The sequence below is a fragment of the Spermophilus citellus genome (assembly GCF_964194105.1).
Source record: "Spermophilus citellus genome assembly, chromosome: 12".
Taxonomy (NCBI): Eukaryota; Metazoa; Chordata; class Mammalia; order Rodentia; family Sciuridae; genus Spermophilus; species Spermophilus citellus.
Window position 1 is genome coordinate 6,319,111 of NC_138198.1, and position 18,229 is coordinate 6,337,339.

Below are 18,229 nucleotides of genomic sequence, written 5' to 3' on the forward strand. Positions count from 1 at the left end.
TGTCAAAGGTATAGCTGGGCGAGAACAGAGTGAAAGTCATTGCAAAATAGAACAGAAAACAACTGAATTTCAACTGTTGTCAGGGAGAGATCAGGCAAACCAGTGCAGCTCCTGGTAATTCATAAAACCTCTAGAAATGGAACTGTCTCAGAAGCCATTTCTGTGATAGAGAAGGAATAATTTGGTGAATATTTTCAAGGTGGAGGGAAATATTTTGAAGATGGCAGGCACATGGCTTTACTGTTGGTCGAAGGGCCCCAGGCAGAGGTGATGAGATGCAAAGCTTTGGGCAGGGATGCCCCAAACCAAGGACAAACAAGGAGTGCTCATGAGCTGGATATGGTGGTGCACACCAGTAATCCCAGTGCTTAGGAAGGAGGCTGAGGCAGGAGGATCACAAGTTCAAGCCAGTCTGGGCAATTGAGCAAGAACTTGTTTCAAAAAACAAACAATAACAACAACAACAACAAAAGAATTGGGGATAGAGCTAAGTGGGTAACGTGTCCCTGGGTTAAATTCCTAGTACCTGGGTCAAGAGTTGTAACCCTAGTGATCAATCTAGCTACAAAAATTTGGAAACTGAGTCAATGACTGAAATGCAAAAGGAGGTCATCCTGGAAGAAAGCCAGGGTTAAAGTGGTGGACGGCGCCCACAGCTCCCACAGCAAAGCAACCCATTTTTATGAAATGTATTTTGAAACAAAGGTGATGTGTCACCTCTGTTCACAAGGTTCCCCAGCGAACCCACCCAAATCCTGACAGATTTGTACTCAGACGTTTTCCTCATTTCAAATGAATCCTCTGTGATAACTCTGATACCCTATCTATCAACAGAAAGGAAGCAGAGGACACAGCAAAGCTCATTCTTCTTTGAACTTCAATAATACTTTAGAGCACAATAATATAATGAATAATACTCGTTAAGCTTTACATCATTGTTGTTATTTATTGTAGATTATTTATTAAGGAGGCCCAATTTCATCATTCAGTCTTCCTTAGGCTTCTTTTTTTCCAGCTTATTGCAGCGTATGTGTGTGTATGTGTGTGTGTGTGCGCGTGCAAATACATGTGTGTATATACACCGAGGAAACACTAACAAGAGAAATAAGTTCACCCTGTGAATGGAAAAGGGCACAGATCAGAACTTAGAATGAGCTGCAGCTGCCTCTGTGGCAAACGGATGCTGAACCACTCAATTTTAAGCCTAGAAAGAGAATCAATGTGTGTCTATTAGTCTGTCACCTGACATTGCTGTTTGTATAGGTCAAATTACTTAGATGCTGGCAATTCCACATGGTTCGGCCTGTAGCACAAGACTGGATCCTGCCTCCACCTTTCACTTCGTAATAAAAAGAAGAGAAGCTCAGGGCTGGGGATGTGGCTCAAGCGGTAGCGCGCTCGCCTGGCATGCATGCGGCCCGGGTTCGATCCTCAGCACCACATACAAACAAAGATGTTGTGTCTGCCAAGAACTAAAAAATAAATATTAAAAAAAAAAAGAAGAAGAAGAGAAGCTCACAGGTGCTGAGCCCCTGGTGCTTGGTCAGGGGTTTTACCAGAGGCCACGTTAGGAACAGGGCTCAGTTTTACCCTTCATTAGATGGTATCCCCACCATAGCCCATGATCATCTAAGGCTGGAGAGCTCAGGGCACGGATAAATATCATTCATTAAACATCAAACAAATATGTCATCGAAATACCACTAAAATAAATATCAAAACTAGAATCTGATGCCTCCAGTCTAATTCCATGGGGCTTATAACCAAAATAAATGTTAACAAAGTGAGAATGGCATTTACCCTGAGTGAGATACATATTAGATATTAAAAAGAAAAGAAAGAGAAAAATATATATGTATACCCAATAAGTCTCTTTCACAATATTCCATGTGGCCTCCCTCTGTGAGTCTCTTTCTGACATGAGGCTGCTCTTCCTCATTTGAAAGTCCATGAAAGTCCCCTTCCTTCCAACACAGTGATGTCCACAGGGGCCACTCCACCCCAATCCCTCTCTTCTCTTCACCCCCTACAATCCCCTCCCTCTCAGGGAAAGACAGGACTGCATGCTCACTCTAAGGCTTTATAGCAGAGCTTTGCCAGTTAGTTTTCATCCTGGAGAGACTTCAGTGGGTAACAGAATTACATAATTTAGCCAGGCACCGTGGCACACGCCTGTGATCCCAGAGGCTTGGGAGGATTTCAAGTTCAAAGCCAGCCTCAGCAACTTAGCAAGGCCCTAAGCAACTCAGCAAGACCCTGTCTCTAAAATTAAAAAAATTAAAAATGTCTGGGATGTGGTTCAGTGATTAAGTACCTCTGTGTTCAATCTCTGGTACAAGATAAATAAGTAAATAAATAAAAGAATTACATTATTTATTACTTTAAATGAATTTTAATTGCTTTGAATTTAATTGAAAAGACTATATGACACATGTAGTTTAAGCCATACATGGATCCATTTTAAATATATATATATATATATATATATATATATATATATATATATATATATATTAACCCCTATTCTTTTCCAGAGGGGAAAATTGCTACAATTATTTTTCTAGTGGATCCTTCCAGAAATGTCCTGTATTTTACATATACACATTATACCTATAGATGTAGATATTCATTGTGGAAATTTCAAATGGGAGAATATTTTATTCTCTTCCTTGCCTTTAAAAAAATAATCTTGAAGTTCACTATCAGTCAATATGTTTACCTCATTCTCTATTAAGGGTGGGTGTTATTGCAGAGTATAAATGTTTGAATTTATTTATCAGTCACCTAGCAATTAGAGAACTGTATCAACATATCATTTATTATTATAAAATGGTATAATCTATGCGTGGTCCTACATGCATATATGTGCATATATTAATGCCGTAAGGGTGAGATTCATTCCTGCAAGTAGAACTACTTCATGTTGCTTGTACATTGAGAGATGAAAACATTGCTCTTTTTGCATTACCTTCATCCAGAACACTGCAAGGAGATAAATTTTGAAATATAGATATTGTCAAATGGCTGGCTGTCTAGGAGTAGTATCAATATATATTCCCACCAGCATCTGAAGTGGTGCTGATTCTGAATCCTCCAAATTCCACTCTCAACTCAGGAGCAGGCACATAACAGGCCTAGCTCTGGGGTCGGGCAGGGAGTTCAGATTCTGCAGCCAGACTTCTTGGGTTCAAATCCTTGAGCCATTACCCATTCAATCTACAGATGGGTTAAATAGACAAAACCTGTAAATTTTTTTTTTTTTTGCTTTCCTTGATATTATCTGGGAAGACCATTAGTATCTACCTCATAGAGTCTTGTTAAGGATTTAAACATATACAAAGCACAAAAGAATCTTGCTGGGTACACACTGAAGCACTCAGGTTGTTAGGTCTTCAAACTAAAACTTCTTCATTTTCATTGAAATTTTTTTTTAACATGAGTCTTAGGCTAAGCAGTACTATCCATGATCTCGCAGGGTTGGTGTACTCTTTACATTTGATTTTAAGAGACTTTACACTTAATGCGTAACTGTAAAAGTTGGAGAAAATAAAATGTTTTAATCCATCCTGCTGAGCTGAGGAGAGTCTCAGTGCTGCGGCTTTATTTTCGTTTCTTCAATGTGTAAGCAAGGCGAACATCATTTCATACATTTAGGAATCATTTCTTGGTCTGGGCTGCTCATTAACATTTCTCATTTTTACATTGCCTTTCCGTCCTTATCCATCAATGTGTAGAGGTACTTTTATAGATAAGGAAATTAACAGTGTTGTGTCCATTAAAATCTCATTTCCCAATCCTGGATTGATATCTCTGGTGGCATTTTTTCATGTAGTATTTTTCTAGAAAGATAATTTATTTGTCTATTCAGTGTGATCTAGGTTTGCATTTTGCTTAAAAATATGTGCTCACTCCAATACTATAAAGGCAAACTTTCTCCCAGAATCCTCTGAGACTGTCTCTGTGGATGCCTTACTTTATATCTTTAAATATATGCAATCTATTTTGATATAAAGAGTGAGGTCAGGGGCTGGGGTTGTGGCTCAGCGGTAGAGCGCTCACCTTGCACATGCAAGGCCCTGGGTTCGATCCTCAGCACCACATAAAAATAAATAAATAAAATAAGATCTTGTGTTCAACTACAATTAAAAAATAAATGTAAAAAAAAAGAAGTGAGCATTATTTTGTTTTCTTTTTGCAGATAACTACTTAATTGTCTTCATATAATGTATTAAGTAACTATTTTTCTTATTTATTTAAAATATCATATATTTGACATGTCAGCATACATGTTGTAATTTATTAATGGATACCATATTTTTCTCCACTGTTCTTCATACTAACATTTAGCATCCAAAAATCCAGAATTCAGCTTTATTATATATTTCTCCTGTTTGTAGGACTAATTTCCCTTATTATAATTCTTTATACTAATTGCTTGGCTTATTCTTTTTTAAAATTAATTTTTTAGCTGGGCATGGTGGCACACGCCTGTGATCCCAGAGGCATAGGAGACTGAGGCAGGGAGATCCCAAGTTCTAAGCCAGTCTCAGCAACCTGGTGAGGCCCTGTCTCAAAATAAAAAATAAAAAGAGCTGGAGATGTAGCTCAGTGGTTAAGCACCCACAGGTTCAATACCTGGTATTTAAAATTATTTTTTAAATTGACAAATGTTCTCAGGGTTTGGGAAGCTGAGGCAGGAGGATTGTGAGTTCAGTGCCAGCCACAGCAAAAAACAAGGCGCTAAGCAACTCCGTGAGATCCTGTCTCTAAATTAAAAAAAAAAGTAGGGCTGTGGATGTGAGTCAGTGGATAAGCCCCCCTGAGTTCAATCCCCGGTACCCCAAAATAAAGCTAATTAATGTATTCATTACCTCATGCACCATTTTTGTGGTGACAGCACTTGGAATCTACTCCCAGTGATTTTCCAGAACACCATAACTATAGCAGCCGTGTTGTATAACAGATCTCTTGAATTTATTCCTCTAATGTAATTGCAATTTTGCATCCTTTTGACCAACATCTCCCCAAACAGCCTCCTCCCTGCCAGCCAGCACCTGGTAGGCACCAGCGGCTTCTCTGCCTCTGAGTTCAACATTTTTTAGATTCTACGTCTAAGTGGGACTGTGCAGTGTTTGTCTCTCTGTGCCTGGCTTATTATACTTAAGATAATGTCCTTTCTCCATGCTGTCATGAAGGATGGACTTCCTTTTTAAAGGCTCAGAGTATTCTGCCATGTATATATACCACATTTCCTTTCTCCATTCATCCACTGATGACCACTTAGAGGGGCTATGTTGGCTTCTATGAATAGTGCTGCTACAGACCTGGACTGCAAGTGTCTCTTAGACTTGCTGCCTCATTTCCTTTGAATGTTTGCCTAGTAGTGGGGTTGCTGGATCATTTGCAAGTTCTATTTTAATTTTTTGAGGAATCTCCATACTGTTTTCTATAATAGGTGCACTAATAGAGATTCCTACCAAGAGTTTCCTTTTCTCCACACCCTCACCACTTGGTATCTTTCTTTTTCTTATTACCGGGGATTGAACTCAGGAACACTCAACCACTGAGCCACATCCCCAGCTCTATTTTGTATTTATTTGGAGACAGGGTCTCACTAAGTTGCTTAGTGCCTCACTGTTGCTGAGGCTGGTTTTGAACTTTCGATTCTCCTGCTGCAGCCTCCCTAGCTGCTGGGATTATAGGTATGTATCACCATGCCTGGCTTTTTTGTTTTTTTTTTTTTTTATAAGAACCACTCTAAAAGATGCAAGATGATATCTCACGTAATTTTAATTTGCATTTCCCTGACAGTTATTATTAATTAGAACTTTCACTAACTATATAGAGGGCTATTCTCCCTAAGATAAATTTTATCATGGTAGCCAAAGTTTCTGTGCAGGAAAAAGCCCTACTTGTCAATATCTTGGATAGAAGCAGAGTATATACTCTACTTCTTTTGAAAGAAAACTGCTTAGGTAAGCAAATAGCTCTGATTTGTCAATGTCACTGAATGAAAAATGAAGGCTGTGACCTCTTAGGAAGTCTGTAGTTGGAGGGTAGTTGTTTTCAGAAAGTTAAATGACTCACAATCGGGAACCTAGAGGGAAATCAAAGGATTCTGCTGGTAAACCAGGCTTAATCTCACCTCTGAACATTCCTGCATCAACCCAGGAGATGTGAGTGACCACCTTGTATCCAAGCCACAACAGGGGAGATTTTCACTATTACCAAGACAAAATGGGCCTGAGCTGTTATATGGATTCTAAATGTGACCAAAGAACAGAATCCCTGACAAAACAGAATCTCTCACTGTGAAATTAACCAGTGAGATTCTGGAGTAGCCCTGTCATTCTTAATATCATCCTAAGTGCTTTCAAAAGTTTAGGGCATGGAATAAGGAAGGAGCTGCAAGAGCTTGTCCTTCAAGGGGTTGGGGGTCAATGATGGCATTCCACTGCCATCTTTGATTATCTCATGACACTCATCCACAATTGCCATTTTGATTTTCTACAAAATTCCTGGGCAATTTATTCATTCAAGTGAACACAAGTGTAAGTTCAAGTTGTTTCTGCTGTGTCTCAAGGTCACAGGTCTACCCGTGGAGTTTATGTGGCCCTGACCCACATCCTTCCCTGCAGGGACTACCTCTGTGTTCCTGGTGCTATCGGGATGCAGAGGGCTCCCCTTCACACTAACTGAACTCGGATGAATAATATTAAATGAAAAATATTAACCCAAGGAGCTTTTTAAAGGTTTTAGCTTGAAAACAGAAAAAAAAAATGAGTAGTGCTGTGTAGATCATGCATTATTAATAGAGCCCACTGACTACTGAAGTAACTTGTTGCATACTTTCTAAAAAAATGCTTTCATTGTGGTAAGATAGATGTCACGTGGAGCTTAACATTTCAATCGTTTTCAAGCCTACAGTTCAGTGGCATTAAGTACATTCAGATTATGCATCCGTCACCACCAGCCATCCTTGGAACTCTTTAAATCCTGCAACTGAAACTCAGAGCATGCCTTTTAACAACTCATGAAGTGGGCGACACCCTGTGACGCCCTTCAGTTTGCAAGGAAGAAGGCCCAGAGCGCTGGAAAGGTCAAATTGTAGAGGTGTCACTTGATGTGGCACTCCTGGCTTGCACAGACCTACCTCAAAGGAATTTTTAAAGCTTGGGCTGCTTGACCTTAAACGCAGCTTAAGAAACACTTCTCATTCAATGGTCGCCACTCACAGGAAAGATTCTGTCATTACTGATGTTCTTTCTCTTTGAGTTTTGCTCTGAGGTGGATTACATATGTTCAGAACTAAAATTTTTGCAGAATGCTTCATCAGGAAAAATGCAAAAAGACTGTTTCTTCACCTTCTTGGAAATCAGGACTTTGGATGCAATGGTGCAAAGATCAGGCATGGAGGTACTGGCAAGCCCAGAGGGCATATAGCTTGATGCCCAGAGTGTTCTTCATAAATAGCAGATGGCATTAGTTTCAATCATGGACAAAATATTTGCTTTTCCCTCTTGCTTCCTATTTAGGATAAGCCCTTTCCTTCAAGGGAAAAAAAATATTGCCTAATCTTGAGTATTCTTTGTATGTGCACAATATACATGGATCTGTTGATAATGCGGTCAGCTTTATACAGACAATATGCCCAACTTGGTATTAGATGAAGGGAAGGTGATGTGAAGATGTGGAGATATAGAAGGAACAAGCTGCAGTCACTACAGCCAGAAGCAGAATAAACATCAATGGAGACAGGAGATCAAATGATTACCCCTGAGCCTGGAGGAAACAGAGCTCAGGCACTGCACCTGTATAACAAGACAGGGGCTGGCTCTGTCTGCAGACCTGCTCTCCCTCTGACTCACTGTGTCAATGCCTGTCAGGGGCGCAGGGCTTGCTGGCTACCCAGCCACCCCACCAGCTCCTCTTCTCCCAGGGTCACCTAACCGTTGCCTGGCTCAGAAGATGCACTTTTTTATTTGCATTATTGTAGAAAGACAAAGAAGACACTAAGAGCTTTTCTGTCTGCCTGGTGCTTAGTGCAGCCTCTTCCATCGGGTCCCTGCTCACTCCAACATGATCAGCTCTTCTCTGATCCCCATCTTCATGCTCTTGAATTAGATGCCCTCACCTGTGCTCCAATCAGGCCAGACCATCAAGGAGAAAATTCAGACAACCTGTACTGCCAGGGAGGTCTACCCGTGTACTTCAGGAACACACGCGTGAGCAGGTATATTTAGATGTCCCAGTTTGGATGGTCATACATTTTGGATCCTGGAATGGTCTGGATAAGAGGTATCCCCCCAAAGCTCTTGTGTTGATGTAGGAACGTTCAGAGGTAAAATGACTAGATTGTGAAAGCTGTCACCTAATCAGTCCAACTTATTGTGAATGGACTAACTAGGTGGTAACTATAGACAGGTGGGACATGGCTGGAGAAAGTGGGTCAATGGGGGACGTGCCCAGGAAGAGTGCAGCTTCCCTGTGGCCCCTTCTCCCTCCCCCCCCTCCTTCCTGGCCACCATGAGTAGAACAGTGGCCCTCTGCCATGATGTTCTGCCCCACCGTGGGCCAGAGCAATGGAGTTGGCCAACCATGGACTGAATCTCTGAAGGCATGAGCCCAACTTTTCTCCTCTAAGTTGATCTTGTTGGTTATTTGGGTCACAGCATCAAAAAAAAACTGACTAACACAGATACAAAATTCTTTGAAAAGAGAGATATTTACTAAAGAGGATATTATGTGGAATACAAATGAGGGGGGGGAAACACTTCTTTTACTAAAACTACTTTTAAAAAATCCTAACATGACTAACATAACTTAACAGGCATGTCTTACACCTAGACACCCTGATTCCAGTTGCTAACAAAGGGCACCTTCTGAAAAAAATGTGATATTAAGTGACTCTGTCATATAGTGATTGTTAGAGTGTACTTAATACAAACTAAGATGGCTGCGATGTCCCTAAGTCATACAGTCCAATGGTTCCACAATCACATATGGCTGTTTTTGTCTAAAATTTCATTATGAGGCTGTATTTTCACATAATATTAATTATTACTACTGAAGGACTTAATATCTGTGAATATTACTTGTATTCCAAAGTAAAATGGTGATAAGATGACCAGTACTGAGAAATAATTCGGCTGGATTTCAATACAGATGAAAGGTAATTCTTTGAAACAAAACTTGGGAGAAGATAAAGATAAAACTTGGGAGAAGATAAAGATAACCGATGATATAATTAAAGCAAAACTCATCCTCTTTACCAGAAAGTTAAAAAGTTACAAAACAAACTCACACAATATTATTCAGGGGATACCTTTTTCTTTGCATAAAACATTTTAATGGAGCGAGAGATCCAGAACACAAACAAAACTCCATATACAGTACCAAGAAATAATGAGTCCCACAAGGAAACACACAGCAAAGGAAGAGACGGGGATGAAGGATGGATGAGGTGGAAGGGTTGTGTGTATGTGTGTTCGAATAAAAGAATTTTATGCAGAAGAGAATATTTATCTGAGAAATGAATCCAGGAAGTTATATATGCTAAGTTACCTAGGGAAAGATTTCAAAGGGACTGAACAGATACTACAAAAGACGGACCTCACTTGACATCTTTAAAGAGCATCCAGAAGCACAGTGTAGCACAAAATGTTATGAAGCCAGAGAAAAGCAGTGAATACAGTCAATTTTGCTTCCTTTAATCTACAAAAGTTCTTTCTTGAAAACAACTACAATTGTACGGTACACAAAATCCATGGTCATTTGCAGCAAGAATTGAAGAAAATAAAATTCCACGAATTTTGTAATTGGAAGCCATATGCAATAGTCCAGGGGAGGACTGGGAGGCAAGCCGTAGTGGTAATGGTGGAAGTGATGGAAGCTGACAGACCCCACATATTCTCAAAGGATTTGGGGTTGACAGGATACACTGATGGAGCCAATGTGGGGTGTGCAGGAATAGAGTTCACTGGTGACTCCAAGGATTTTGGCTCAAGCAGCTGGTAAATATGGCAATATTTACTGACAGGTGGATGCCCAGGGGAGATAGGTTTGGTGGTGGGGAGAGTGTGGAAGGCAATAATTTGTGTTTAAGCATGCTCATTTTCTAATTTTTTTGACACCCAAACAGAAATGGAGTTTGATGCTTACAGGGAAAGCTTGAAGCCAAGTGGAAGGATTGGATAAGGATCTGACCATAGCCAATCCCAGCCTGTAGAAAATTTCATAAGGAATTAAAGACTGATCTATTTCTTTACAGGTTTGGTTCTTAAGTCTCACAGAAATAAGTGGAAAATTGACACTAAGGATGATAGCTTGTGGCTGTAACAAAATACCTGAGAAAAATAACTTAAGGAAAGAAAGATTTATTTTAGCTCACAGCTTCTGAGGTTTCAGTCCATGATCACTTTCAGTCCACTGATTCTGGGCCTCTGATGAGCAGAAAGAGATGGAGGAAGGGGCTGCAGATGCATGTAATCCCCAAGAGCACATCCTCAAGGACTCACTCCCTCCATCCAGATCCCACCTCCTACAATAATCACCACCTTCAATAGTTCATTCAGCTATGAACCCAACAATGGATTAATCCATTCATGGGGCCAGAATCCTCCTGATCCAATCACTTTCCAAGAGCCAAAGCCTTTGGGGGACATTCCAGATCCAATGCATGATACCTTGACACCTGATTTGTTTCAGATTCAGATTGTTCTTCTTTCAGATTTTAGGAAGGTCCTATACTGCATACACCAAGCATCAGTGACTAGGCGGGAATCTTATACATGACTATTTCTGCAATAAAACACATGGATATTCCCATTAAGCAGGATAAATAAAGAACATAAACAGCCCCCAAAGTTGGGACATTCAGATTTTGTTGCTATATGAGTTTGGGTTTTATCATTTTAATCGCTCTGCTTCTAGAATTAGGCACTGCAGAGAAGCAAGTGTGGATCTTTAATAATAGAAAACATTAGTGTAGCTAATGAATAGACCCAGACCCCAAAAATTAAAAAGCCATTAAAAAAACAGGATAAGGAGAGCATCCAAGAAATATACGAGGTTGGAGAATAAATTTTTAATGTGTCCTTAACATAAAAATAAAAGAAATAGGCTTTTTAGAAGAGATCTGGAGACACATTCTGTTTTCCTGCGAGAGGAAGGTTAATGCAATAAATCTAAGGCAAGCACTGCAGCCAGTCTTAATCTGTGCTGGAAAAAAATGATAGTAGGTTTACAAAAACATGCAGTTTTCTTTAATCCATAGTGTAAATAATTTTATACATAAAAACCAAATCTCTTTAAGCTAACTTATTTTAACTCCATTCATGAAATCTAGAATTATTGCCTAGATAAAGGGTGAAAGCTCATATAAGATATGCAATTTATTATTACAGCAGCAATGACAAGACTATATAACAGCCAATATCAACTCATCCTTTTAAGGAAATGATAAACCTAAGACAATCAGTGAATTTTACTTCTGAAAAAGTAACTGAACAGAACACACCAGAGAGGCCACACTCATCAAGAATATAATCGTGATTCAGCTTATATTTTCCTAGAAGATATTATTAAAGTCTACCAATCTCTTATTTACTAAAAGCAAGAATGGATGACTGAACAAAGAAAAGGTCCCTTGTATGCTGAGGTAGGTGGAGAAACTCAGCTATCTGCAGAGGCATTTCATAATTCAAACGTGAGACCCTCGCTCTTGGCTATTTTACAACTTCCATGAAACTCCTCAGTCTCTCCATCTCTGTATGGCCAGTCCTCTTGCATCTCGGAGCTCATGTTATTCTGCTTTCTAGGACACCTACCTTCATCACTCTGCAGCACTCCAAACACTCTCTTCAAGGCCTGTCTAAGCTCCATTCTGCAGTCCCTGGGATCTGTGTCTCGTAGGTGAACATAATCATCTCTAGGCTGGTCTGTGGGTTCCATCTCTTTAGCATTAACTTTGGTTCACCCTACAATTCTGCGCAATCAGAGTAGGCACTGAATTTATTAAATGGTGACAATTTACAGGTCAGAGGGATGGAGGATGAAGGGCGAGCCATGACAAAGCCCGGCCTTCAAACACTTCTTGGATCAAAATGGCAGGAGGAACCAGATCCTCACAGTACCACGCGTCCTAGTTTTAGTGCAACCATGTCCTAGACAAGAGCAGGGCTGGGAGAGACTACAGTCAGTGTGGTTGCTCAAGAAAGGCGTCCTGGGAGAGGATGAATCCCACTCATTAATTCAGAAAACATTTGCTGATGTTCTGGTCTCTACATGGAAGAGTTAAACTCCATAGAATGTACTTATTTCCTAGAGCCATTATAACAAAGTACCTCACACAAACTAACTAAGCTCCTAGAGGCCAAAAGACGGAGCTGACCACAGGGCAGCTACCTCTACAAGCACTTGGGAAAGATCTGTTCCATGCTTGCCCACCTCCTAGCTTCTGGTGACCTCAGTGTTCCTTGGCTTGTAGACGTCTTACCTCCTCTTCATGGAGTGTTCTTTCCCTCCATGAGTGTCCATCTTTGTGTTCAAATGTCTTCATTTTAGGAGGAGTCATATTGGATTAAGACCAACCCTATTGACCTCATTTTAATGTGGTTGTAAATATCCAATTTCCAAATAAAGTCACCTTTCAACATACTGTAGGTTAGGATTCCAGCATATGTTTTGGAGAAGCACAAGTCAACCCAAACCAGAGATGCAGAAAGACACTATGAGTTCAGAGGACGCTCACACTGTGATGTGCCTTCAGGAAAGGAAACCAGTTATTCCAGTGAAGCTCAGCTCAGCCCACAGGGGATGGGATGGTGGGGACTGGCATTTGGTGCTACTTACACTATTTTGGATTAATATGGACCTTATTCTTCACATTATTTCTCCCTAAGCATATAACCTTTTAGAGTAAGAAAAAAAAAAAAGGAAACAGGGAAAGAAGGGAGGGGAGACAGAAGGTGTTGGTTTTAGAATATCTCTTTTATAGGGAAATCGTCCCCAACCTTTAAATAGCCTTCATCAATGCAGAGCAAGATTTCAAACACATCTGAGTTACTTCCAAACCTTAGGTACCAAATTATTTTTGCAATATATTTCAATTAGTTAAATATACAATAAGTTAAATATTCACAAAATTAAAACAAAAATTATTCCTCCAAAAAGGCTTTGAGACATAATCACCAATAGAAATGCCACCACCGTGAGGAAATTCAAAGTCTTCTGGAGGATCTCACTGAGATCTACAGCCTGAAATTTCTCAATGTATCTACATAATAAAGAAAACACGATTTTTCAAGTTCAAAGCCTGTGTTCTTGAACTTGTCCTACATAGAGAAACTGTTCATTTATTAAATTTTAAAACTTCAGTATCTTTCAGAAGCATGAGATTAAATCAGAGAAAATGAAAGAATAAATTCAATATACTAATGTGAAATCATGCAGAGGCAATGCTAAAATATATTATTCAACAAAACGAGGAAAATTACATAGGATTTGTATTATTCTTAATCTTCCACACTACTTAAGGATATAGTAACAAGAGGCTCTTTCAATATTTTCTTTGAAGTTGCCCAACTTGCTTTCACATACATTTTTTTTTCAAAGTAATCCTTAAAATCCTTTTTCTCAATAGAAGTATCTTTTGCAAATATCTGTCCCCATTCTCTAGGTTATCTCTTCGTCGTTCACTGCTTCCTATGTTATACGGAAGCTTCTTAGTCATAATCTGATTTTTCTACTTGTAGTTTTGTTGGTTGTGATTTTGGAGTTTTCTCCAAAATATCCTTGCCCAAACTAATACCCTGATTTAGTTACTATTCAGTGCATAGATGTATCTAACAGACTGTACTTCCTAAATATGTGTAATTGTTATGTGTCAATTGAAAACAAAAATAAAAAGTGTACATGAAAACTGTTTCTCCTTATGGGTTTGCAGCAACGAGTAGTGATTCTTATTATTGGAAAACATACCCAGATGCTCTCTTCTCGTCGATATTGCTTCCAGTTCTTCCCACTGTCACTGAACATCAGGAGGTAGCTGGTCACCCAGTCGGAGCTCCCGTATCCGCCCTGGGTGGCCACAGCTGTGACCTCCATTCTCTCTCCAAGGTCAATCTGCAGCCATTGGTATTTATTTGACACAAGTGGGGTCCATCCACCAGCTCCTTTTTTGAGGCAGAAAAAAAGAAGGAGAATGGTAAGGAGGAGGAGGAAATAACTTAGCATACCTGTTCCTGGAGTAGCAAACAGTCAGCTTAGAAGTCTACATAAACTTGAGAAAATCACAGATTCGTGTTAGAAAAAAGAAACTCAACGAGGATGGACCCTACATCGTCTTCACATTTAGCTAGATGACTCCTGCCATTCAGAGGGTCCCACTGAGTGGAGGAAGTGTCTGATGTCATGTGGGCAGCCAGTTCATCATTCCTGTCATTCCTGGGGGACCAGTTCTGTCCTCTGTCAAACACAAGAGACTAAATTCCTACAGTAAGGCACAGTATTGAGCATTAAGTAAATGAAAATAGTCAAAACACAGTCCTTGCACTCAGACTGCCTACAGTCGAAGCAGACACCAGTTCAAGGGGCTGGTGGCTGGTGGCTGGGCTCTGGGGTAAAGCACCTGTTTTGCATTCAAGAGGCCCCAAGTTAGATCTTGAGTGTTACAAAAAATAAAAGGGATTTCAAACTACAGAGTACTTTTGAACAGATCTCATTTATACATGGAATTTAAAGAAGTGGATCTCAGTGGTAGAGAATAGAACAGGGTCACCAGGGACTGAGGGTATGTGGTGGAGAGACAATGGTAAAACCTGAAAATTAAAAATGAATGAACAGGTCCAGAGCAGGGAGTGGAGGAGGGAGTCCCCGGCAGGGCTGTGGGCTCTCTGGCTGTAGCACAGGGAGACGGGGAGAGCCCCACGGAGGGCCTGTGTCTTACACAATGAGAAGTCTGCCAAGTATCATGAGTCGAGCACAGAGTCTGCCGGGCACAGAGTCAAGATTCTGCTCTTTTTGTTTTGACAAAGGTCACACTTTTGGAACCAAGAATAGCAATGGCTGGTGATGTCTTACTGATGTTTGTCATTTTTCTGGTCAAATAAATAAAATGGGAGATATTTTGGAACTACTATTTCCTTAATAATCAGCATTCTGGACACTGCTATTTTCTAACTCGGGGAATGTGTCTTTTTATTAGGGATTATTTTTATAATTATACCCTAATTTGTAAAGTATTCAATACCATGTCCAGCATAATGTGAAGGTTCAGAAAAGCTTGTTATTGTTGTAACATAACTGGGAAAAGAAATGAATGAGGGGATGATATTACACCATTATATGATGGGATGTAGGAGTGCAGAGAAATGTATTTATGGGCATCTCTCTGGATTGATAAGCACAATTTAAATACTATGTGCTTATGAGCTCAAATTTTACAGATTCTTTAGAATTCAGATTCTAAGATTTCTTTTCTTTTTTTTGGTAATCAATCTTTGTTCAAAATATTTTCCCCTTGAATGTACCATAAGCACAAACCTTTTTGATCCAGACTCTGAAGATATATATGTGTATATATGTGTATATATATATATATATATATATATATATATATATATATATATGCACACACATATATTTATGCATATGCTTACAGATACTGATAGATAGATGGTAGATGGATGGATGGATAGATAGATAGATATGGGGGGGAGGCGTTGCTTTGCTTTTTATTGCTATGTACTTTAACTTGAAGATCCTGGGAGGTAGCCAGGCATGGTGGCACACACCTGTAATCCCAGCAGCTCTGGAGGCTGAGGAAGGAGAATCAAAGCAAGCCTCAGCAAAAGTGAGGCCTTAAACAACTCAGTGAGAACCTTTTCTAAATAAAATCCAGGTAAGCTGCTTATCTCCTAAGGCTACCTTTGGAATTAAATGACAAAATTCCTGTAAAGTGAACTCTGTGCCTGACCCAAAGCTCTCAGTGGTTCACTAAATAAGAGATGTTGTGCAAGAATGGAAACGGGTAGGTAGTGCTCTCTGACCGCCTGAAGAGTGAAGTATGCTGGGAGGATCAGGAGTGGGAAAGAAACCATGGGAGCAGTTTCCACTGAGGTGCACATAAGGTGTCCCCCAAACCTTTGCACTGTCTCTGGCAGGGACAAATGCAAATTGTGCTGCAGATCATCCAAGATTCAATCTTCCCTCATGTAAAAGAGCATGCTGTGTGAATGGAGGATGATCCCCATGTGCAGAAGGACACCTACTGTGCCCATCTCCTACCTGTGAGTGTCAGAAAAGTAGGGGAGACTTCAGTGGCCCAATGTGCAGAGTTGGCCGCCAGTAAGTCACTGTCTTCTAGACAACATCCCAGACTCTTTTATTGGGGGAGATTGGAGATGGGTACCGGGGATGGAACTCAGGAGCACTCAACCACTACCCTTTTTTATTTTGAGACAAGGCCTCCCTAAGTTGCTGAGTCTCCCTAAGTTGAACTTGTGATCCTCCTGCCTCGGCCTCCTGAGCTGCTGGGATAACAAACTCTTAATAGCATATTATTTTGAAGGTGCTGATGGGACATGGAGGTCCTATGTGGACGCACAAAGTATGTAATGTAGGTTTGGAGTGGAGTCGGGTACTCCGGAAGTGAGGGCAGTGTGACACTCCATCCTCCTGGTCAGACAAGGCCCAGGATCCTACAGCGGATGCACAGTAAGAGTGAGGGCTTATCTGTTGGCACTTTCCTGTTGAGATCTACCAGATCCCTGAGGTTGGGGTTTGGATGTGGAACAACACCAGAAAGTTCCTGTATTGAAACATCGTCCCTATTATGGATTAGTTAGGAGGTGTCCCTCCAAAGCTCAGGTGTGAGACAATGCCATAACTTTCAGAGGTGAAACAATTGGAAGGAGAGCCTTAACCTAATCAGTGCATGGATCCTCTGATGTGGATTAGCTGTGTGGTAACTGTAGGCTGGTAGAGAGTGGCTGGAGGAGGCAGGAGGTCAACCCAATGGATTAATAGTCATCCAATGAATTCATTGTTAGGTATTTTGTTCACTATGATGAGAAGCTAACATACCACTCTCTCCCAAGTCCACGTAAAGTTTAATAACTGTGAAATCCTTCCACGGTTCACCTAACTAGCAACAAAGAGTCTCAAAGGTACAACCTTACTGAAACTGCATTTCTTTTCCTGTTCTTTTAATTTTTTTAAAGCAGTTGTTTCACAGAAGAGTTGGAAAAAGGTGAAAGAGATGCTATTAACCAATCCCTCTCCCCGATATTATTGTACATGGGGAATTTTATACTTTTCACTTGAGACCTCAGAGGAACTGTTATAAGTATTTTGGATTTTTTTCCCCCTCGTCATTAGCTAGCATTGATGATATAGTCCACGTTCTTTAATTGTATATCTTTGTTAAAAAAAAAAAAAAATCTGTATTTTCATTCCCTCTCACCCCAGGTCCAGAAAAGTAATCAACACAGAAACACATGTGGAGAAGGAGAAAGGGAAAATGAATCAGCCTGTTCCTGGTGTGCTGCCTGGGGATCATGAGTTATCATTAGAAGAAAGAGAAACCCGGTCATCCCTGTCCTCTGTCACTCACAGTTTGCTAGATTGTTTTAATAAGGGCACTCCTGCTCACAGACAGCAATACATTCCAGTTACTCCATTGTACCTGTGCCAAGAGGCAGTATTCATATGCAAATCAACCATCCTGTTCAGCCACTAGGATAAAGTAATGAACCCTGGAATTAGAAGAATTGCACCAGGTGTGGCAGCCTCAGGAAACCTGCAATCCCAGCTGGACTTGAAGGATGTGTTGCTTTGCAGGTGACTTGATCACACACTGAATAGTCATGGTGGGAAACAGAAAATCACTGTCCCACCGCGCTGGCCTAGTCGCTTTCATTAAAGGCAGCTTTGGTGGCTGGTAATGAAGGCCACACTGGAGTCATGGAAAAAAAAAAAAAAAAAAGTTGGCTGACTCTACCAACGGGTGTGTGGCAATTGCCCTGTCATCTGTCTCCGGAACAAAGTTGTCCTTTGTTGTTTACTTAATTAGTTGTCCTTTGTTGTTTAATCAATTATTATTTTTGGCATTGTAGTTGTTTTTGTTTAAAACTGTAGAGCCCCGGAGTGCGGCTCTGTGGTAGAGAACTGGCCTGGCATGCACATTCTTCCCCCTCACCACACACACAAATAATAAAACATTAAAAGG

The 18,229-nt window shown here is 40.4% G+C and overlaps 1 protein-coding gene across 2 annotated transcripts in view; it reads right to left on the reverse strand.

Moving 5' to 3' along the window:
- Positions 1-18,229, reverse strand: part of LOC308631964 (contactin-associated protein-like 3) — a gene marked incomplete at its 3' end in the record, with an annotated part of 203,915 nt that overhangs the window by 134,829 nt on the left and 50,857 nt on the right. For both annotated transcript variants that reach the window (XM_081263514.1, XM_081263513.1), the window contains exon 3: positions 13,981-14,174. In XM_081263514.1, the coding sequence (XP_081119640.1) occupies positions 13,981-14,174 (194 nt within the window). The remainder of the gene's footprint in view (positions 1-13,980; positions 14,175-18,229) is intronic.